The 23,034-nt window shown below is 41.0% G+C and overlaps 1 protein-coding gene across 1 annotated transcript in view; it reads right to left on the bottom strand.

Moving 5' to 3' along the window:
* LOC112924896 (myosin-8) overlaps positions 1 to 23,034 on the bottom strand; it is a 29,405-nt gene that overhangs the window by 6,083 nt on the left and 288 nt on the right. Inside the window, exons 2-32 of the mRNA XM_026005512.2 lie at positions 22,940 to 22,982; positions 21,109 to 21,348; positions 20,302 to 20,445; positions 20,060 to 20,216; positions 17,652 to 17,679; positions 17,443 to 17,557; positions 17,267 to 17,359; positions 17,074 to 17,137; positions 16,123 to 16,221; positions 15,928 to 16,031; positions 15,629 to 15,767; positions 14,329 to 14,447; positions 14,090 to 14,239; positions 12,817 to 12,987; positions 11,449 to 11,758; positions 11,271 to 11,338; positions 9,567 to 9,654; positions 9,367 to 9,484; positions 8,873 to 8,996; positions 8,640 to 8,776; positions 6,902 to 7,157; positions 4,052 to 4,294; positions 3,786 to 3,962; positions 3,556 to 3,701; positions 3,384 to 3,474; positions 2,905 to 3,294; positions 2,371 to 2,497; positions 1,902 to 2,020; positions 1,578 to 1,774; positions 328 to 511; positions 75 to 240 (exon numbers count right to left, since the gene is read on the bottom strand). Of these exons, the coding sequence (XP_025861297.2) occupies positions 75 to 240; positions 328 to 511; positions 1,578 to 1,774; positions 1,902 to 2,020; positions 2,371 to 2,497; positions 2,905 to 3,294; positions 3,384 to 3,474; positions 3,556 to 3,701; positions 3,786 to 3,962; positions 4,052 to 4,294; positions 6,902 to 7,157; positions 8,640 to 8,776; positions 8,873 to 8,996; positions 9,367 to 9,484; positions 9,567 to 9,654; positions 11,271 to 11,338; positions 11,449 to 11,758; positions 12,817 to 12,987; positions 14,090 to 14,239; positions 14,329 to 14,447; positions 15,629 to 15,767; positions 15,928 to 16,031; positions 16,123 to 16,221; positions 17,074 to 17,137; positions 17,267 to 17,359; positions 17,443 to 17,557; positions 17,652 to 17,679; positions 20,060 to 20,216; positions 20,302 to 20,445; positions 21,109 to 21,318 (4,534 nt within the window). The 5' untranslated portion in view covers positions 21,319 to 21,348; positions 22,940 to 22,982. The remainder of the gene's footprint in view (positions 1 to 74; positions 241 to 327; positions 512 to 1,577; positions 1,775 to 1,901; positions 2,021 to 2,370; positions 2,498 to 2,904; positions 3,295 to 3,383; positions 3,475 to 3,555; positions 3,702 to 3,785; positions 3,963 to 4,051; positions 4,295 to 6,901; positions 7,158 to 8,639; positions 8,777 to 8,872; positions 8,997 to 9,366; positions 9,485 to 9,566; positions 9,655 to 11,270; positions 11,339 to 11,448; positions 11,759 to 12,816; positions 12,988 to 14,089; positions 14,240 to 14,328; positions 14,448 to 15,628; positions 15,768 to 15,927; positions 16,032 to 16,122; positions 16,222 to 17,073; positions 17,138 to 17,266; positions 17,360 to 17,442; positions 17,558 to 17,651; positions 17,680 to 20,059; positions 20,217 to 20,301; positions 20,446 to 21,108; positions 21,349 to 22,939; positions 22,983 to 23,034) is intronic.

Raw genomic sequence — 23,034 nt, forward strand, 5'->3', positions numbered from 1 at the left:
GTAGTCAGACTGAGGTAACAGGGAACCTAACTGCCAGCTCTTGCCAGGGCCGTTGGAAGTTCAAGAGCACTCACGCTGCAAGTTCTTGTTCTCTCTCTTTAGGGTTTCCACTTGATCTAGGGATTCCTCATAGGCATTCTTGACCTTGAACAGCTCAGTGCTAAGAGTGCGAGCCTCCTTCTGGGAGGCCTCCAGTTCAGCCTGAGTTTCCTCATACTTCTGTTTCCACTCTGCCAGAACCTGAAAAGCAGCAGATTGTCAGCTGCTGCAAGGAAAAAGGGAGACCACATAAAACATTGATGAAGTTTATTAAGTAGGCCTGGGCACCTTGTCAAAGTTCCTCTGCTTTTTGTCAAGAGCAGCGCAGGCAGCATTAGATCTCTCCACATCCAGCATGAGGTCCTCCACCTCATTTTGGAGCCGCTGCTTTGTCTTCTCCAGGGAAGCACATTTGGCGTTCACAGCTTCTACGTGCTCCTCAGCTTCCTGCAGACGCTGGGCCAGCTTCTTCCTGAAACGTTAGCCAGGCAGTTATGGAGAGTGGTTTAGAACAGCGACAAGAGATAACACCCTAGGCCCCTTTGACAGTCCTACTTCTACAATGGCAGGTAACATATCGTTACTCAAACTGTGGCATCCAGAACTGCTTTCTTGATTGGTCCTGTATGAAAAGGTCCAAAGTGGTGAGCACCTGGATTCAGTTCTTTGAGGCTGCTGTTAGTGCTCCATTGTATGTGTCTTACTACATAAGTAATTCAGGGCTTTCAGGACTTCTGATTGAGTATGGTTGCAGAAAATGATTATCCAGGACAATTTTGCTGAGTGGTGTAAATGTCTTCTCTCATTCCAGTAAGGATATGAGGCTAACTAGGTATTTTATTGAGCAAAAATGTACTGAGACTATTTATTTGCTTTCTTAGACTTTCTATTTCATTTATGTACTTTTTCCCTAGAGAAAACCAGGGAAAGTTTCTTTAGAAACTTTGTGACAAAAAGCAGGTGAAGCATGGTGATTCCTTCTGAGTCACCTATATTCTTCATTGCCCCATCATGTGCCAGTTCTGCATCTTTAAGGTATAGGAAAGCCTTTAGCCCTGAAGCCCAAGAAGATCTACTTGAAGGTCCTCTTTGATCTATACTTGATCTATGAGACTAAGCTTTATTTTATTTAGGCCAGCCCTGGACATTATGTACAGTTTAGTGGCCTCCAGCATGAAGTTGGAGAGCTGTGTCTTCCTACTGCAGGACTGAAGAAGGTGGTCTCTGGAGTCAGAATATCTGGTTCTAATCCTAGCCATACTGTGTATTAATCATGTGCCCTTGGGTTGGTTGGTTAACCTCTCAAATCCTGTTCCCTTGTTTGAACATAGGGATAAAACATGATGTTGCTATGAAAACTAAATGAGCTAATGGGTATATATAAATACTTGACACATAGTGTCCTCTCAGTAAATTTAGTGTGTGCTGTTGCTGTTGTTACCATCAACAACATCATCATCATAGTGTTCAGGAGAGCTGCTGAGTTGTGCAGCTAGGAAACCATGTTCTTTTCCTCCCTCAGCGTTTGCAGCACGTACTTGGCCTCCTCCAACTCCTCGGTGCGCTGGATGGCGTCCGTCTCATATTTGGTCCTCCACTGGGCCACCTCGCTGTTGGCCTTGGACAGCACCCTCTGCAGCTCGGCCTTGCCCTCCTGCTCCTCCTCATACTGTTCCCGCAGCAGGTCACAGTCATGGCGGGAGGACTGCAGGGCGTGGGCCAGGGCGTTCTTGGCCTGCAGGAGGACTAGTTTCGTGACTTAAATTCATTTATTTAGTGATACATAATTTACATACCCAGAGTAGAATCTGAATGGACATGTTTAGATTTGCTCAGCCAAGATGATCTTTGGTAAAACTCACTTTAGTTTCTTCCTCCAGCTGACGTTTCAGCTCCTCAATCTGCTGTGTAGATGCTTGTTTGCTTCTTGAAAGCTGAGAGACTAAAGCATCTTTTTCATCTAATTGTCGGGAATACTCACCTAAGAATAATAGAAGTAAATGAATTGGTTAACAGCATAAAAATAAGCTTAAGCTTTCATACCTGTGTATACCTATACATTTATTTATATATCAAATATATACTTTATCTGCTTGTAAATATGAGTTTAGAACTGATTAGTACTGGCAGTAAAAAGCACAGATAGCACAGGAGTGTAGCAAGTAAACTATCCTGTCAATTCTTGCTTTGTATTCTTTTTGACCTGCTCAGCAGATTCTAACAATTTGTTTATTCCTCTGTAAAATGGGAGTGAGTATTGCTGTTTCTTCAGAACCCCTGGAATCACTTTTATCTAGCATGCAGTTTCAGAGTCCAGGGAAAAGTCCCCACCTGCGTCTGTCTGCAGACGCGCTCTCTGAGCTGTCAGGTCATTGATCAGCCGTTGCTGCTCCTCTTCCTTGGTCTTAAGTTCACTCACCTGATCTTCTAGAGTGCGACACATCTTTTCAAGGTTCCCCTACAGGACATGTAGCAGTGAAAGATGAGACATTGAATGCAGTAAAAAACAAACAAAAACGTTAAAACTTGATTCTTCAGGTATATTTAGAGTGAATAAACTCAAGTGTGAGTGGAAAGTTATGGCACAAACTTGATGGGACAGGCTAGGATTCAAGCATGGTGAGTATGGAATGTCCCTGAAGTGACCATTGTTAGAGCCCATTCATTTTTTCCAGTGATATTGACACTTGATTAAAGGGGATTTTGAAATAGTCTTAATAGGTCATAAGTAAGCACTAACAAAACTGACATAGAATGGAATATATTAGAATAGGAAATACTAGATTAGTGCTATAAACTGCTAGCAAACAATGTTTAGTGACAGAACAATGAATGTTACCATCATTTAGAGATGGTATTGGGTACCTTGGCTTTGGAAATGGTCTCTGCATTACTGGCAAGGTCATCGATCTCCATCTTCATCTCACTCTTCTCTTTCTCCAGCTTCTGCTTGACCCTCTGCAGGTTGTCTATCTGCTCCCCGAGCTCGGCCACACTGTCCGCGTGCTTCTTTCTCAGGGTAGCCGCTGTGGCTTCGTGCTGCAGGGTGGCCTCCTCCAGGTCCCTGCGCATCTTCTGGAACTCGGCCTCCCGCTTCTTGTTCATCTCAATCTGGGCAGATGTGGCCCCGCCAGCTTCTTCCAGGCGCTCACTGATCTCCTCCAGTTCCCGGGAGAGGTCAGAGCGCTGCTTCTCTGCTTTGGCCCTGGAGGCGCGCTCTGCCTCGATTTCCTCCTCCAGCTCCTCGATGCGGGCCTGGGAGTAACACATGCACAGTAACATAAACTCATCTCAACCTCAGGGCTTTTGGCGTACAGAGAAAAAATGAAGGGGAGGTGGTTCACCTGCAGTTCTTTGATCTTCTTCTGTAGTTGAATTTCTATTGCTTGCTCATCTTCAATTTTGCTTAGCAGATTGCTGATTTCAAATTCTTTCCTTTAGACAGAAGAACAAGACATATTAGTACTCCTGAATTGAAAGATGGTATCACATGGAATTTTTTTCTGGAGTGCCTACTTCTTGAGTTTCTCATCAAGTTGCTGCTTGTCATTTTCGGCATCCATTGTGGATTCTTGGGCCAATTTTAGGTCTCCCTCTAGTTTTCTCTTTGCCCTTTCTAGATCCATTCGAAGTTTCCTTTCTTGCTCTAGAGACCCTTCAAGCTAATGAGAAAGGAAAACGTATTAAATACTGAAAATGTATTTTAAAAAAAAATCCTTCCAGTGTATAATCAGAAACACACTTACATCATCCACTTGCTGCTCTAGCTTGGTTTTAGCTTTGGTCAGGGTGTTGACTTTGTCCTCTTCTGCCTGCAGGTCATCCAAGGTCTGCTGGTGGGCCTCTTGGAGGGCCTTCTTCTCCTTGGTCAGCTTTGCGATGGTTTCATCCAGGCCTGCCATCTCTTCTGTGAGGTTTTTTACCTTGAAAAATTAAAGAAATGATACCTGCTCTAAAGCAGCTTACTAGGGGGGCAGAATCTCTCTGTGGTGGAACAGAATATGTTTCATACCTTGTTCTCTGTGGCATGCTTCTCCTTTTCGACCTTGGCCAGGGTCAGCTCAAGGTCGTCAATATCTTTCTTGAGCTCTGAACACTCATCTTCCAGTTTCCTCTTCTTGGCCGTCAGCTCAGCATTGATCTCCTCTTCATCCTCTGCTCTCTCAGTCACCTCCTTGATCTTGGCCTCCAGCTGGATTTTGTTTTTAATCAGTTGTTCACACCTTTCCTCTGCATCAGCCAAGGCGTCAGCTTCCTGTGGAGAGATTCATTAAGGTCTTTAGAGAACTTGTTACAATTTTGAACTTGTTCTTTGCACAATATAGTAGTGTTTGCTGAATGCTGGTAACTTCTTCAGTATGAATATAAATTAAACTTAATTGAACATTATTACATGGCCTGGAGAAATGGAGCTAATTAAAAGCAAGACTATAGATTTAGAAACAAATTAATGTGAAAAATGATTGGTTTGAAGCAGTTGAGTACAAAGTAGTGTCTAGAGGAGTGATAGGCCACGGGAAGCCTGAGTTCTTGTCTCAGTATTTCCTCCATATGGATGAACATAGGCAAATGACTTTATTCCTTTATTCTCAATTTTCTCATGTAGTTGAGGAGGTGGGAATAAACGATTGCTAGGAACATTTCAGCTGCAATATTCAAAGATTTTGATTTAGATTGGTTGGATTTGGTTTTGATCATTCCCTGTTCACCTCAAGCAACTAGTTGTTAGACTGAATTTTAAAAAGGAAAGAAAAAGAACTTAAATAATTTTATGCCTGTGAATACATTTTCATGCACATTTGTTATATGCTTACAACCTTCCTGATAGTCCATAGCAGTGCTGTAACTGTCCACAGTTTTCATTTCCATCTTAAGGATCACCTATTAGTCTCAACATGAATTTTAGAATATGCAAGAAAATATAATTTTAAGGCATTACATAGCTCCATAGAGTTTTTATGAGTGACTGAAAAACTCAAATAAAAATCAGCTCAGCCTTATTAAAGTACTCTGGCCTGGGAAATTTCTTTAACTTCTCACTCAGTGTTTTGTTCATAGATTATGTGTTTTAAATGCTTAAACAGATGATAATAGGGAACTTCCCAGGGTTCCTTTGCTTTTATTTTTAATAGTGATGCATTCATAAGTGTTCTCTCCCTGACCGATGGTAAGAACTGTGAAGAGGCTGTTGGTCATGTGTTTTAGGGAAAATACAGCCTTCATGTAAGTGAAAGTATCAGAAGGGAAAGTTGATAGCTTAAAATTTGGGGGTAAACTATTCTTTTCACGGGTTTCTTTATGACACTGGTGGGCTTCTGGACCATAGAAATGGGCAATTATGCTTGGCCAGAACACTGGTCCAAACTATCCCCTATTCTGATTACAGCTCCTTCCTGAGCCAAGTAAACAGAAGCCTTAAGAACTGGGAAGAATCGGGATCCCTGGGTGGCGCAGCGGTTTGGCGCCTGCCTTTGACCCAGGGCGCGATCCTGGAGACCCGGGATCGAATCCCACATCGGGCTCCCAGTGCATGGAGGCTGCTTCTCCCTCTGCCTATGTCTCTGCCTCTCTCTCTCTCTGTCTCTCTCTGCGTGACTATCATAAATAAAATAAAAATTAAAAAAAAAAGACAAGAAGAAAAAATAGGAAGAAAATTCCTTCTAGGCTTTTAACTGCTTCTCATTTAAAAAAAAAAAAAAAAAAGAACTGGGAAGAATCACAGAGGGAACTTGGCTTTACCTCACACCCTGGTTGCTTAGTTCATGTAACTGCAAACAGATTTACTGAGCTAAATCTCAGGGGTTAGGCATGGAGAGAAATAAGAATAAGGGGCACCGGCACCCCAGTGTTTATAGCAACAGTGTCCACAACAGCCAAACTATGGAAAGAGCCCAGATGTCCTTCGACGGATGAATAGATAAAGAAGATTGTGTGTGTGTGTGTGTGTGTGTGTGTGTGTGTATACACTCAATGGAATATTACTTAGCCATCAGAAAGGATGAGTCTTGTCATTTACATCGATGTGGATAGATAGAACTGGAAGGTATTATGCTGAGTGAAATATGTCAATCAGAGAAAGACATTTATTATATGGTTTCACTCATGTGGAATATAAAAAACAGTGCAGAGGATCATGGGGGAAGGGAGAGAAAAATAAAACAGGACAAAATCAGAAAGGGAAACAAACCAGAGACTCTTAATCATAGGAAACAAAGGGTTGCTGGAGGGGAGGTTGGTGGGGGGGATGGGTAAATTTGGTGACAGGTGTTAAGGAGGGCATGTGATGTAACGAGCATTGTCAAATCCAAGTTGCTGTGCATGGCTGTCAGGGCTCTCTGTATTCCCCAGCTCATCTGCCATTCCCAACCACAAAGCCTTTTCCAGCCAGGCTAAACAATTTGCTTATCACAAATAATTCACAACTGATAAATTATTGGACACTACCTCTGAAACTAATGATGTACTGTATGTTAGCTAATTGAATTTAAAAAATAATGGCTTTAATTTCAAAACAATCTCATAGACGTGTGTTCGGAGACTAAGACAATCCTTGTAAGGCTGAGATGAGGTATGCAAGGCAAATGGGTGCGATATCTGACTGAGATCTGGGGCATGGCGTTTAAATTCTTCCTCATGGTTGCTAGATTTGTGATACTGGTGAATATGTTCTTCAGTCCTCCCTTTTCCATTTGTAATTTGGAAATCATTGTGTGTATCTTCCTCATAGGACTACTGAAAGATGAGTGAAATCCTTAAAAAAGTAACTTGAGATATTCTTTTTTAAAACAAGGCTATTTGTAAATCCAAAGTGCATATGCCTTCCAGAAATGCTTCAGTAACATGCAACATTCAGAATACTCACAGATTGAACCTGGAGCTGCAGGTCATTTTTCTCTTTTAAGAGAGTGACCATTTTTTCCTCCAGTTCCTTCCTTTTCGCCTCTGACTTGGCAAGCTCATCTTTGGTTTTCTGAAACTCTTCCTTCATGGTGGCCATCTCCTTCTCGGTCTCTGCGCTCTTGAGAAGGGGTTTGATCTTGAAGAAGAGCCTCATCCAGGGCCAGTGCTTGACGTTCATGAAGGCACGTATATTGTACTGGATGCAGAAAAGGGCTTCTCTGAAATGACATAAAAATATCAGTGTAGATCCATCCATTAGGGGCAGTGTTATCGTCACTTTTTATTTTACATGCAGGTTCCCCTTGTGATGATCCCAGGTGTAAATGATCAATCAGATTTTGTATATGCTAAATGCAGGCTTTATACAGACACAGACACACTCAAACTAGTGCTCAGTGTAATCATGTTGCTAATGTGTACTGCTCATGTTGAATAATTGTGTTCTCACGACCCTGCCACACTAGCAAAGGAGCAGACTTGAGAGCAGGAATGCTTTGCACATATAAACAACACATACCAATTTAAGATCATTTGAGCTATTATAATACTAGTGATTTGGGAGTGGATGTGGCAGTTGTGAATTGGTTGTGCCGCTGGGCCATTGGCCTATGGAGTGAGCTGTGAGATGATGCTGGGTGCTTTCAAAGTTGCCTCATCTGAGGAACTTAGGATTTAGCACGTCTTTCTTGAAGCCTTTTCTCTTATTTTGATTATCACTGAAGTATCCACTCAAAAACTTTTGTTAGCTTCTTCAGATAATACACTGGCTTTTCTCAGATTCTTTCAAATGTCTTATTCTTATATGCTTAATTAGATTGTTAGTATCTGCAAGCAATTTAACATGCATTGAGCATGCAGATTTGTTTCTTTAAAATACAAGTTTTAAATAGTAATAAAACTGTAAACTGTAGCACTAGACTAGCAAGGTTTGACTATCTTGTAGCAATCTGTAATGCCTTTTCAAGCTTATTAAAATGTAAATTCTATTTCTGTATAGGTCCAAATTACAAGAACCATGACTCTGAGAACGCAAATACCATGACACAAACCATAATGTAGACACATGGGAAGGACTTGGGAACACTTATAATGCAAATCCAATAAGCACAGAGAAGCAAAATGAATGCAAAATGTGTGTGTGTGGTGGGGGCAGGGAATGCAGTAGTGCTGGGTAGATACAGCTGAATGAGGCTCATTGGAGAAAGGAGAAGTGCAAGTTCTGAATTGGTAAATAGGTAAATTAGGATGAGGAGAAAGGCTGGGGCAAACATGGAAACAGGAGATAAGCAAATTGTTTAGCCTAGCTGGAAAAAGCTGTATGATTGGGAATGACAGATGAGCTGGGGAATACAGAGACCCCAGACAGCCACGCACAGCAACTTGGATTTGACATGAGAGGCTGAGTGGGGGAGGGGTGTGGGGGTGGGTGGGTAGGGGTCCCCAGACTGAGATATGGCATGATGAAAATCATGCTTATTGCAAATTATTCAGGTAGCTCTATGCGAGGTGCTTGGACCAGGAGAAATTGAAGGGAGTCCAAGTATGAGGGTTTAAGCAAAGGCAGATATATTTTAAGAGTGAGTTCTGAACTGCACAAGAAGCATTTATTAGCCACAAAATGAAAGTTAATAAATGAGAAAGGCTGAGTGATAGTCCGAAAGGACTCTCTTTACTAAGCAGATGATCTGCATGGTTGTTACCTCCTTTGCAACATCTTCTGATATTCTACCCTCATTAGGAATCCCCTGCAGACGGCTTGGGTTCTTGTTATAATTTGGGACAACTTTTCATCTCTCATTTCTTCTAGAAGACCCAGAAGGCCAGCTTTGAAGAAAACCTGGAGAAAAGGAGAATCATTAGTCTTCTTCGTGGTACAGGAGATACAGAAATAGCAGAAGGGTACGGATCAGGTAGGAATAAATGGCAGCTATACCTTGGTATGTCCAAATTTATACTGGGTGTGATCAATATCAATAGAGGCAAGAAGTTTCTCAGAAGCCTTCTTGCTGTCGATGAATTGTCCTTCTGGGATAGCACTTGCATTTAAAACTTTGTATCTGTTCAGTCAAACAAAGAAAAGAATGATTAGGGAAGTATGATTATATGGGGAGACCAAATGACCCAAAAAGGAAGTATCAACAAAGATGTGAGAAAAAAAGTAAAAGTAGAAAATCCAGCTGTCCTATAAGTTCAAATAGTAAAACAATGTGATTTTTCTGTTGTCTAATGCACACCTTCTTCCTGTTTGTAAGAAATACCATCTCTTCCAAACTGTTATCCTGTCCTGTTTCCACAAGACTTTATCATCTGATTTCTTAATTTTACAATTTACTAAGCAGGGGGCATGAAATACAATGAACAAAAGACAACGATTAAGATGATAAAGTGTTCACAGCATTCAGTGAAATACAGCAAAGAGTGACTGGCCTTTGTTTAAAATCCCCATAAAGGATCCTGCTTGGGAACCCCTTCCTGCAGATGCGGATCCCTTCCAGCACACCGTTACACCGCAGCTGATGCAGGACAAGTTCATGCTCCATGGCCCCTAAGAGGAAGAATACACATGCCTTATTTCATGGTCTAAAGCAAACATCCTGGCGCTTGTTTGGGTATCAGAAGTGTCTTACCTGGTGTTTTGGTTTCATTGGGGATGATGCACCGTACAAAGTGGGGGTGAGTGCTCCTCAGATTGGTCATCAGTTTATTTAAATTTTCCTAGAAAACCAGACAGAAGGGACTTGATGAGAAACTTTTATCTTGGATTGCTTTTTTTTAATTATTTGGTGTGAACCTAGGCACTTGCTTAACTGTTAGGGATAAGCCTGTGAGGCTTCAATTGGTCTGTATTTTTAAGGTCTCCAGAATTCTAGCCTGACAAATAACCACAAGGCCAAAGTGCTCGGAAGAAATGTAGCTCTCCAGGGTATTCATTTATAACACCTAGGATCTATTCTATAAACAAACTGCAAATCCCATATCCTTGATGCACAGGAATTGTTTTCGACTGGGAATCAGACAAAAGACTGTGGTCTCATTCTGCCACTAATGAGCTGCTTGACTCTGTAAAATTCTCTTCGTCTCTCTGGGCTTTAATTCGAAAAGAGTTGAGATTACCTCTAAAACCTCTTCCATCTGTCTCAGTGCTAGTAATTTTCACAGTAGTTTACATTGGGAACCTAGGTTAGTGCTTGTCCTGCCTTTACCATTCCTTCCTCTCAAGTTTATTATTATCCCTGGGACCTGTCTTCTTGTTTTGTACTGTTTTTGTTTTGCTTTGTTTTGTTTTTAAGAATCTAAAAACATGAGACTGTATAATCTTGTATAGGTGGATATTGGGTGCCTGGGAATGATTCACAGCCTGAAGCATCTTGGGAGGGGTGTTATTCCAGAAAGAGTAATTGTTTATGACTGATTATGATGTTTTATTCAACTATAGAAAACTCACATGTAAATATTTCTTAATATTTTATAGGTATACTCTTTGAGAGAAGACAAAGTTGCTTTGTTTTCTTTCATATCTCAGTTAACTATTAAGAGAGAGAATAAGTACTGTGAGCTTCTAATCTTGAAGATGTGTGCAAGGATAAGTTGATGAAGCAAGAGTCTACTTGGTGAGATGATGCAGATTGGTAGTGAGAAAGGAAAAGAACAGGCCAGTTTCCCTATTTCAGTGATGGGTTATAGCCTTTAGTTTTAAAAGGAATGAGACTTAGCTATACAGATTCTGACAAAGCAGCCCTGAGTCCAGACATTTCACATACTTCCCTTTGGAAGAGTCTGTTTTTAAGCTACCTAACAAAATCACATTATTTGTAGTAAAATTATTTGTTATTTTAATTTTAAGAGATATTTTCTAGATTAATCATCCACATAAATTACTATGCTTGACGTTAGATGATTTTCAGTCATTACAAAAAATTGAATCCACCTCAGAGGACCAACATGTGATGGAAGGGTGTGCTAAATAGTGTGTCTCTGGTTCACTGTCAAAGAGGAATTCAGGATCATTCTCAAAGGGCAGCATTAGTGGAATAAAGAGAACAGCTTTCCTTAGGGACAACTTTGAAGTTCAGCTATGCTTCTTTAAAAATTAGCCTGATTACATAGTAAGAAAGCTTCTGAGGATATTTTGGCATTCCTGAACACATCAGTGATCATAATGAGGAATAATGGGTAGAGCATCTGACCCTGTAAGAGAAGCATTGCATTGGCTCTGGAATGATAAGAGTGAATATTTGAACATTCCATTCCCTCTTAATTTATTCTGAACCCTATAATTATGACAATTCATAGAAACCGAATAGAGTTTTTGGGTGAAATTTGTACTTTACCCTGAAAAGGGCTGATACAGTCTGGAACGAAGAACCCTTCTTCTTAGCACCTTTCTTTGCACCACTGTCTGAGGTAGAAAGAAAAACCCATCAATTAGAGTAGAATCCTAGAGGCTGTGATGTTATATGAACATTTTGTGGGAATGGGCTTGATTGAGATTAAGAGCACAGAGAGTACCTGCTTCAGCACTAGCGTAAGTGGAAAAGAGACTGGCCAGAGTCTTCATTGCAGACTTCTGGTACAGCCCGACCACAGTGTCATTTAGGGGGTCCTTGTTCTTGTCAAGCCAGCCACCAATGTTGTAGTCCACGGTGCCAGCATAGTGGATCAGTGAGAAGTGTGCCTCAGCCTTGCCTTTGACCACTTTGGGCTTCTGGAAGTTGGCAGACTTGCCCAGGTGCTGGTCATAGAGCTTGTTCTTGAAGGAGGTGTCTGTGGCCTTGGGGAACATGCACTCCTCTTCCAGGATGGAAAAGATGCCCAGTGGCTGGATTCAGAAACGTGGACATTAGTGTCAACCTATCTTTCCGAAAAGATGCAGATGTGGTGGCTGTATCTGACTGAATTATTAGAACTGCCAAGTAAAATATGTATATAAAATAAACTAGGGTCATAGCTCACAAAGAAACCCTTTTATCATCACTGGAGTGACTTTTCCACCATTCCTTGTCCTATTCAATCCATAGCAACATTTTCAGTTAAAAGAATAGCAGAGTACAAACTCCAAATGTCAGCACAGCATGTGTGGGCAGTTTGTTAAAATGTTCTATATTTTCACGCATTTTTGCCTATTTAATGAATTAATCTATTGTCACTGTTTTATTTTGTTTTGAAGAGGATTTACGGGCTTAACCTGATGTTTATATGTATATATGTTTTATAAAAATAAAATATTTTTATTATTTTATAATAAAAATAATCTTAACCTTATTTTTAAAACATTTTCTGTATTTAATCTCCTTAAAGGTAGATTATGGAAAATCATAAGCAATTAGACTTCTTGACTTCCAAAAAGATTATCTTTCATATAGGTCCTAGCTGGATTATATATGTACTAATTTTTATTTAGAAAAAAAGACTTATGTTGTTGATGTCTTGGATCTTAATGGAGATAGATTCAAAACTAGTGAGGTAGTTCTGGTGGAGCAAATCGTCTCAATCAAGTTTTAAAATCAGGTTTGAACTGCTGTTAGAACAAAACTTTAGGACAGAATGAAATTAAAAGCTCTGCTCCTTCTTATGTAGAAGAGGAAGTTCTAAACAGTAATTCTGTTTGTTCTGATACCCCTCCAGGGTGACAGTGATACTTTCTAGAATTGCTTCAGACACTTGGGAAAGTTATCCTTGCAATTTGCCTTTCTTTACAAGTCAAATGGACGGGGGCGCCTGTGCAGCTCAGTCAGTTATGTGTCTGACTCCTGATTTCAGCTCAGGTCTTGATCTCAGGATCATGAGTACAAGCCCCGCATTGGGCTCCACACTGGGCATGGAGCCTACTTAAAACACAACACAACAAAACAAAAGAAATCAAAGAGTCAAACAGACCTTCTCGATAAGCTCAATGCAGGCAGCTAGGTCCATCCCAAAGTCGATGAAGGTCCACTCAATACCCTCCTTCTTATACTCCTCCTGCTCCAGCACGAACATGTGGTGGTTGAAAAATTGTTGCAGTTTCTCATTGGTGAAGTTGATGCACAGCTGCTCCAGGCTGTTGAACTGCATAAAATGAAATCTTCAACATTAAATGGATTTTTTAGCAGTAAAATTGATTACTGAAAAATTATGTTATTGAAAAAAATGGAATACAGTAATGAAATAAAATTTAAACTAATTATTGTTCTTTTAGAAGTCCCAAGGGGAAAAAAATGATCATTTTTTGACAACAGCATTTATCATGAATTCTGGGCATTATTTAAAGGCACTGGTGGCAGTTATACAGCAACACTTCTGGTAGGATCTACCTCCTTCCCAGCTCTAGACTGCATAAGCAATAACATATATTAAAAGTACAATCATAGTCCCATGAGTTATAGTTTAAATTTAAGGCTGAAAGTAATTTATTGGAAACCTTGACTTTTTTTACCATCCCATTCTTCTAATTCAGGATAAAGTTCACATTTTCACTTTTGGCTGTCTCATTATAAGGAAAGCTTATCCTAAGACCTTTTAGTTGATGTGCAAATGGAATAATAGGCAAAATTTTCTCCTCTTCATATCAGACATTTGGCAAATTCCCTTTGCCAGGTCTGTGAAAGTAGGGACCAGATGTGGTGTAGTAATTGATGATCTGAAAGAGTCTTTGTAATAACTTACACCCGCATTTTACACATGATGCAGCTGGTGGCCTGGAGGTGAAATAGTAGGTGTCAGATGGACCTGGAACAGGAGAGACTATGACCTTTCTGTGTGCTTCTCCTCCATGGGAGATGCCCTAAGCATCTGGGTTCCTGTCCTGGCTTTGCCTTAAATGGCTGTGCCTTAAATGGCTCTTTAGCAAGAGTTTTGATTTTCCTGCATCTCTGTTTCTCCACATGTAATTAGTAGTAGTATTATTACCCTTGAGTGAGTTGTTTCAAAGATTAAATGAGGTAACATTTCAAAGTGCTTAGTGTAGTGCCTGAAATATACTGACACTTCCACAAATGCCCATTATGGTTATCATTACGTTTCTGTTATTGCCTAGGTATTTGGGAGGTAACTCCTGTTCTGGGTGCAGTGTTGGAAGAAGCAATGTGGATTTGTACATGTACAGGAATACCTGTATATCAGAATCCACTCTGTTTTTGTCTCTCTTTTTATTAATATGAAGACAACTCACATCAAAGATCTCAAAGCCAGCGATGTCCAGGACCCCGATGAAGTACTGCCTGGGCTGCTTGGTGTCCAGCTGCTGGTTGATGCGGGTGACCATCCACAGGAACATCTTCTCGTAGACGGCCTTGGCCAGAGCGCCCACTGCATTGTACACCTTCATGGACAGAGTGGTGATTGTTGACATACCAAAGACATGCTGAGAAGGCCTAGGATGTGTGTCATTCATTGAGGTCGTGCACTCACCTGCTGCACAGTTTGGCCTTTGGTGACATACTCGTTGCCGACCTTGACCCTGGGGTAGCAGAGGGCTTTGAGCAGGTCAGCAGAGTTCAGGTTCTGGAGGTAGGCTGCCTTGTCAGCGACTGCAGAGACACAATTTAAGAAATGTTTAATGGTGGAAATCCCTTTTAACCTAATTTTCTATTTTTCTCCAATCCATTTTCTTTATTATTTAAATGTTTTAAGTGATTCTATAGAAAGTCAGATGAGGTTCCCTGTGCATTAGAGCACGTACTTGCTAATAAATGGTCACTTATGCTGGCCTTTGGAGACTTTATTGCTAGTAGTTTATGAGAAATTCATCAACAATTAACATATGTCCAGTGTTTATGATGACACTTTATGTAAGACAAAAGCCACAGTGCCTGCTCTTAAGGCAGACACATTAGGTGTGGTTGGAAGGAAAAGATACATCTTAATATTTGCTGTTATAGAGAGATAAAGGTCTGAATATTTAGATCCTTATTTCAGTTTTACTCCTCCCAATTTAGATACTAAATTTCAATGTGGATACTAAATATCACTGTGTGCCCCCTACAGAGTCTTGTTCTGAAATTCTGCTAAGGACTGTAATATAAATGTCACAGGTCAAGAACCACAGTAACTGCTGAAAAGTTTAGAGGAGGGAGAGAATATGTCAAGCTGGGGTGGTCGGGAAAGGCTTCAAGGAGCAGATAACTTTAGCTTCCTTGGTAGGTCCTATATGTTCCACATATGGAATACATGATTTTTCTTTCTCAGTTTTTATCTTATCTGACTGCCTAGAGTGCCTACGGGTTCATATGTAGACAGTGCACACATGCGCAGATATCTAGGGACATCCTTCACCCTCAGCTCTGTGTTGGGCAGATCCTGTATCTCCAGCCACTAGTTTACTGAGCTACTGTGGAAATAGCTAATATGCCAAGTAGTCTTTCGTACTTAGCCACCATTGCCATGGCAGAGCAGGAGTGCTGTGCCATCTCTCTCTCTCTCTCTCTCTCTCTCTCTCTCTCTCTCTGTCTCTCATCTGGCCCTAGTTGTGCTTTTTTAGATATATTTTTATAAGTGCCTATTAGGTCATTTTAACTTATTTGGGTTGTTTAAAAATGATGGAGGTTTGGGGACACGAGGGAGAAAAAGGAGTGAGGAAAATGTGCAGTGTGTAAATATGTATATGCCCTTCAGAAGTTCAGCTATAATGGAGATGTGAGTTTAGAATAGGCTTCTTTTTTTTTTTTTTTTTTTCCTGCTGTATTCTCCAGAAGGAGATTCATCTGGTAACCTTCGGTGCCATCTGGCTCGGCCTGCTCCTCCCGCTGCTTCTGCTTGAACTTCATGTTCCCATAATGCATCACGGCCCCTGTGAGCTTGTAGATGGAGACTTTCTCTTCAGGAGTGAAGCCCAGGATGTCAATGGCACTCTGCCAGGAGACATGACAGGACAAAAGTTTAGGGCAGAAGAGATTAATTTATTTTAAAGAATTTATACTGTATCCTATACTGACTGTGTCCACCTCCAGTGGGCTGTTCCCACACATAAAAAATTTTTTTTTACAGTGTGTGTATGTGTATGTGACTTACATCTGTGGCCATCAGCTCCTCTTGGTCATCAATGCTGGGGACTGTGATCTCCCCTTGGCTGACGAAGGCATAGTCATATGGATTGGTGGTGATCAGGAGCATTTCTGAGTACATACAATTCAAGGTGTACATTTTATATTAGAAGTTGTTAACAAAAATATTAATGTTCATCTGTGAATTTAAGTTCTTTCTTACCAATCAGATCTGGCTTCTTATTGGAAGTGATCTGATAAAAAATATGGTAGCTTCTTTCTGCCCTCAGCTGGAAAGTAACTCTAGACTTTTCTAGAAGATCTAAAAATAGAAATAGGTATTATATTAGGGTAAAAATGCTGCTGAAAATAAATACATATATATTTTTGGGTGGGTGGGGAGATTGGGGAGGTTACAGAGGCTAAAGGAGATGGGGAGAGAATCTTAAGCAAGTTCCACACCCAGTGTGGAGCCTGATGCTGGTCTCAATCTCACAACCCTGAGGTCATGATCTGAGCTGAAATCAAGAGTCAGATGCTGAACTGACTGAGCCACCCAGGTGTCCTAATGTTGCTGAAATATTAAGTGAACCTCAGTGTTTTTGCTAAAACTGTGAGCATTACGTTAGACTCGATGAGATTTCTCCCTAATGATTGGTCATCTTGGTGCTGCATACTGGAATTCCAAATACAGCAACTACCCAAGTTCCTCACCACCTGAGAGCAGAGACTGAAGCCGTCTGATCTAGTAAAAGTAAACTTTTAATAAGGGGATCCTGTGACCCTGTATTATAATCAATCTGTAATATCTTCTCCTTCCTCATGTTATCTGAGACTTCATGGTGAGTGGCTATTTAGAAACACCTACCAAAGCTCAAATGAAGAGCAAATCACAGAGATGTATTGTAAACCTAGAGGTAACTCATAGGAACCCAGAAGTAGCCCTAGCGTGTCTCTTGGAAAAAAATATCAAAGTTACTTCTGTGGCAGGAATCTCAGGAATGTATTCCAGAACTATCAATCTGAGGAGGTCGACGGAGCATTTCGATAAGTCTGGCATTACCTTATGGGCAATACTGGCAGCAGGCTCAGAGCATACCAGGTGTTCCTGAATAGCTCTGTAAATGAAATTATTTTTCTCTCTGTTTTGATTTTCGGTGGACCTGTTACTCACATGTTTCAATATCTGCAGAAGCCAGTTTCCCTGTGGTACCAAAGTGGATTCTAATGAATTTACCCTTGAAAAGAGAAAGATTATTAAGTATTAAAAAGTTGAAGCACACAGAAAGATGGAATTGAAATAATTCAGACACGCTATCTCTGGCATGTAAGGGCTGAGAAGATCCTTCTGTGACCAGGAGACTTACAAAGCGAGAGGAGTTGTCATTCCTCACAGTCTTGGCATTGCCAAAGGCCTCCAGTAGGGGGTTGGCACTGATGATCTGATCTTCAAGGGTCCCCTGCAAAGGCAAGAGCAATCCTTACCTCTGGGGCTCCAGACTTCCTGAGAGCCTGAGAGTCTTGAGTCTGACCCCAAACTCACCTGCATCTTGCCAGAAGTAGCTTCTTCCTTCTTCTTCTCTCCAGTGACCGCAATTGTTGCAAAGTACTGGATGACACGCTTGGTGTTCACGGTCTTCCCGGCACCAGATTCTCCTCTGTTAGAGAAGAGAAGAGATCATAACGACTGCAGCTTACATTGTCCATATCTATGACAATCACCACAAATCAGATAAGGGAATAATCACGTACGTGATCAGGATGGACTGGTTCTCACGATCTGTGGAAGAGAAATCAAGACCCCCAGTCAAAAAAAAGAAAGAATATTCAATATAAAGATTATTGAATCCATTTAGATCAAACACAGCTATTCTTCTGACATTCTGAAGATGTCACCTATGATTTTGTTTTGGTGGTTAGTCCCCAAGGAGCGCTTGGCTCTTGGAGCAAAATTTGTGAAAATGAGAGGCAAGCTATCATCTGTTTCCTTTTGTATCTTATTCAAGACTTTGTGATGAGAAATTTCAAACAGGTATCACAGACAATTACAGAGAGCCCCCCATGTCCCCATCCTACAGTTTCAACAATTGTTATCATTTGGCCAATTTTATATCCTCTATACTCCTTCCTGTCCCATTCTCCCTGGATTTTTTTTTAATATTTTTTATTTATTTAGTCATGAGAAACAGAGAGAGAGAGAGAGAAAGGCAGAAACACAGGCAGAGGGAGAAGCAGGCTCCATGCAGGGAGCCCAATGTGGGACTGGATCCCAGGTCTCCAGGATCAGGCCCTGGGCTGAAGGTGGTGCTAAACCGCTGAGCCTCCCAGGCTGCCCTCTCCCTGGATTAGTTTAAAGAAAATCCCAAGCATTTTATAATTTCATTTATCAATACTTCAGTAAGAATGATAGAATTTTGAAGTCATGAGGAATCAGAAATTACTGAGGCCAAACTCTTTCAATTAACAAACAGATAAAGAAGCTAGGACCCAGAGAGGAATCAGTGACTTTTTGAATAATAATTATATAGCTTGTTAAGGTCAAATATATTCAGGTCTTCTGATTTCTACTTTCTCTATTTTTCTGCTACCTAGCCTCCTGCTAGGTCTTGAAAGGACTAATGTGACTGCTGGTAACACTAAATAGGGAAGGGATCTGGAATTGTGAATGTGTTCAGTTAGTCTTCTGTTCCTTTTAACTTGATGTACATTTCTAAATGATAAAAACAGATGTTGTCACTAGTTATATGACTGATAACATTGGATTTATACCAATTTTCTGGTATGTTAGATCTCCAATTCTATTTGAATAAATTCTCATATCTAAAAATACTGGAGAAATAGATATAAATCTGGATGTTATTTTGATGTAGGTGTAGACTTTAGAGAACTTCAGAGTTCTCTTCAGAGCAGTGGACACAGATTTTAGAAGACACTCAAATTGATTTTTTTTCTAGTAGCAGAAAAACTATGAGATCATATCACATCTCATGGGAGCACCAGTAAGAGAACAATGTTTTAGTCTCTTTTGGCAATGCCAAAATAACATTAACCAGGTCAAATGCTGCAGTTTGGTGTGGTTTTATGTAGAAGTCATGTTTGGGAGCCCTAAGTAACTGTGAATTTGGAGCAGCCCCAAAGCTTGGGGATGGGAAACCTTGGTGGGGCAGTGGTATACATAGCAGGGTAAGTGCAGCTGCTGAGTCTTAAACCCTCCGAAATGAGCCAGCCTTTGGATCATTTCTGGAAGGTAGCTAGCTTCTGCTAACAACCAAAGAACAGTTTACTAGCATGAAATCCTCATAGAATTGCTGGCTAATTTGTAATGGAAGATTTCTATTTTATTCCTTTCTCTTCTCCCTTCTTCAACAGACGATTTAAAAACAAGGGCAGCAGAACAAGCAAATGAAAACTAAAAAAGAACAAAACCCTTTCAGTTTCCAAAACTCTATGGAACAACAGGAAACTCGGGAGTTTAAAATATCTCCAAAGGCACTACATTTGGTGTGAAGATAAAAGGTTTTAATGCCATATTTGGGCCTATAATGCATATCAAAGCTGTTTATGCTTTGATAAGACAGGAATAACAGAGTTTGATATAATTTCAAAAATATTTTCAGAGGAAGAGGTATTTTTATTTTCTTCCATTCTAGTAGGAAGAAGCTTCAGAATCATCAGGAGGAAAGTGGTAGTTCTTTATTTACACGGGTTATACCCTAAAGGCTGGCAGTTTGTTTAAAGATAAGAATTCACAAAGCTTTCTAGCTGTAGCTGGTAACTGTGTTTGTTCCTTGATCGCTGTGGATGTGCTTATTTTAAAATCATTGATTGGAACTTTTCTCCTGTTGAAATCAGAAATTACAACCTGTGGGCAAGCAGCAGACGTGTTTACAGAGGTCTATTAATTGTTTCCGCCTGGCTTCTGCTTACTAACTGGGTTAGCTTGGGCAGGTAGTTCAGTGAACTCAGCCAGCTTCCCTTTACTCTCTCTAACATGGGGATGAGTGCTGTGAAGAATATATGATACTGTAGTTCTTGGAAGTTCCTTGAAAACAGTGAAGCCCCATGCGGCTACAATGTATTATTATAATCAGAGCCCAGACAGTCTGTTTGTTAAGGGTTCTGTTTCCACATTTTTGTGAATAGGTGTGTCACTCACTCACCGGTCAGCATGAACTGATAGGCATTGTCAGAGATGGAGAAGATGTGGGGCGGAGCCTCCTGGCGCTTCTTGCCTCGGTAGGCGGCCACCACCTCCGGGTTGTACACTGGCAGCCACTTGTAGGGGTTGACAGTGACGCAGAAGAGGCCCGAGTAGGTCTGAGAAAACCAGAGAGTGCAACATGTGGATCTTGTCTTTACTCAGAGAGAGAGACAGAATAAGGACATCCTGAAAGGCACTAACATAGATCATCCAGGCTGCATAACGCTCTTTGAGGTTGTACAGCACTCCAGGCTCGTGCAGGTGTGTCATCATGGCCATGTCCTCGATCTTGTCGTATTTCGGAGGGTTCATGGGGAAGACTTGGTCCTCTCTGACAGTCAGAGTCTGGCAAGTAAAGCAAGAGACCACTTCATATAAATGGTGGGACGTGGGGTTGGTTTGTCTATTTGCTTTGTTTATAAGACTATCATTACAGACACTTTCCATTATATTATTCAGTATTCTTTAAATAAAGGCATGAAATTATATTTGTTTCAGAGTCTGATGCTAAGAAAATACGTCTCCTATGACAAACTAGAATACTACGTTTTTTAAAAGATTTTTATTTCTTCCCACGTCCCCCTGTCGCAGGTTTACCAGTTTATATCTTTTTATTCTTATTTTAATAGGCTGAATTTTTAATTTTTCCTGGCTGTTCATTACGGGAAATTACTAATACATTATTTAGCTAAGAAATTAACAATAGTTTCCTGACCAGAGAAGCTGGCTTCTACTTCCCCCAAGTTTGGGGGTTTAGAGTGGGAAGTGGGAGTGAGGGATATGGTGGCGGCTAACTCTAGTGTGTTGAAGTCCTGTGAGCTTCTGGGAAGGGGGGACCTGAGGTTACCACTGGGAACCTCCTTTGCTGTGCAAACTGGGTGTCCGTAATGGACCAGAAGGGTGTCTATAGTGGCAGGAGACTTAGAGCTTCCCAGCAAGTAGAGCTTCACCTCCAAGTGAGGAGACCCAGAAAGACAGCCGGAGCGTTTCCTCTCTGTGTTTACTTACTGCTCCACCTTCTGTCTTCACAGTTACTTTCCCTCCTTCCTTGCTCTGTATGGTGCTCTTCACGTAGGAGGCTTTGGGCTCCGCGACAAAGACGGATGTTTTAGCATCGAAGGGCTTATTTTGGGCCTCGATCCGCTCCTTTTCGGATTTTCGGAGGAAGGGAGCGGCTTCGCCAAAAACCGCCATCTCAGCGTCTGAACTCGCGCTCATGGCTGCGGTTTCTTTAGCAGAGGATTCTGCCTTGGGGAAGAAATGGGGCAGAGGGAGAAATGGAAACCAGAAGTTATACCTGTGAGCGAGGATATACATGAAAGCAGTGTTGCACCCCATTGCTTGGGCTGCCAGTGCTCCCCCAGGCTGTCCTTTACTGGTCTTCTCACACAGGCCAGAGGACTGATCAGGCATGTTAGGACTGGAGCTTCATTCTTAGTACTTTTCAGATTTCCTTATAGATCACATCTCTTGATCCTCAGGGCCAGAATGCCTACACTGGAACCCTGTGTGTTTGAATCTCTACACTGTAACAGTATCTATAGCTGGTGGATTGTTCTATAGCAGCTGCCTGTCTTTCATCCCTGCTTTTCCTTCTGCATGATGTTTGCATCTGCCATATATCAGGACAGTCATATCATTAGGATAGAAGGTTTGTCTTGTGCAAAGGGAGGATGATACTTTCAAAGTTTTCAAAAATGTGCTTTGCCTTTATAAGTGGCCATTTTTTTTTTTTACTCTTAAGACTTGTGTTATTATTTTTTTAAATTCATTTATTTGAGGGGAGAGGAGCAGAGGGGGAAGGATGGGAAGAATCTCAAGCAGGCACAGAGCCTGACTAAGGGATGGCTCTCAACCCTGAGATCATGACCTGAGCCGAAATCAAGAGTTGAATGCTTAACCTATTGAGCCTCTCAGGTGCTCCAAAGCTTCTGTTATTTTAAAAATCTACTTTATGTTAATACTTAGTATTAAATCTCTCAGTGGGTCATTGAAAGAACGTTATAATAAATTCTTAATATGGGTAGTTTTGCCTTTTGGCTTGTTACCAAGAGACTTAGTGTTGCCTTAATTCCAGAATCTCTTTTGACAGATTGTTTTTCGCATGAGAGATTTCAACTGCCAGTTAACAGATCTAATTGCGGAGAAAGGAGAGCTTCAGCATGAAGACCCTTCTTCCCACATACATTCTTGGGCTTCTTTTCTTTCCATCAGTAAAAAGAAAAACAAAGTTAAGGGTTCATCACATGTAAACCATTGTCCTCTGATTGAAAGATACGCCTCTGTAGGGTTGGCCTGTTAGATTGTTTGAGTCATTTCCTTTCAGGTGTAAATTACTTGGGGAAGGGTCAGGACCTGTCCTCAATTAGGCACCGTATTTAGCACTCTGTGGGTGTACCATGGGCGACTTTTTAGATGAGCAATAATAAAACTTCCTAAAAACAAATAACAGCGAGTCATCAAAAAGTAGTTAAAACATTATGGTTGTCACAAGTTGTCTTCATTTTCTGATAAGGATTTTTCTGGGGTGTTTAAAAAATGTTGGATGTCTAAGGGTCAGTGCTTTGCTTGGCATTGGAATAGTCTGTTGCTCCTGGACGGGTCTATCAGAATCCATTCTATCCCAAATGGTCCTTCAACCCTGGAACTCAGGTGAGGGGAGTGTAGAGGAGAAGGTGTCCTGGAGCAGCATTTTCCCAGCATTGATAAGCAGTCATTTGGAAGCACGCCTGCTTAGGTAAGAGCAGGGGCATGGAAATGGTGTACAATTTGGAATTGTTCCCAGCTTCATTAGCCTAAATGCCCTGTGTCATCAACACATCAAAAAGCTGAGACTTACCTTCCGAATTCCAGATGAAACGCAGGTTCAGAAGTGGCTGACACTGTAAACGACAGGTCTCTTATTAGCAAAGCTCTGACATTCCAGTAAAACAA

This window comes from Vulpes vulpes, chromosome 12 (assembly GCF_048418805.1).
Source record: "Vulpes vulpes isolate BD-2025 chromosome 12, VulVul3, whole genome shotgun sequence".
NCBI lineage: Eukaryota > Metazoa > Chordata > Mammalia > Carnivora > Canidae > Vulpes > Vulpes vulpes.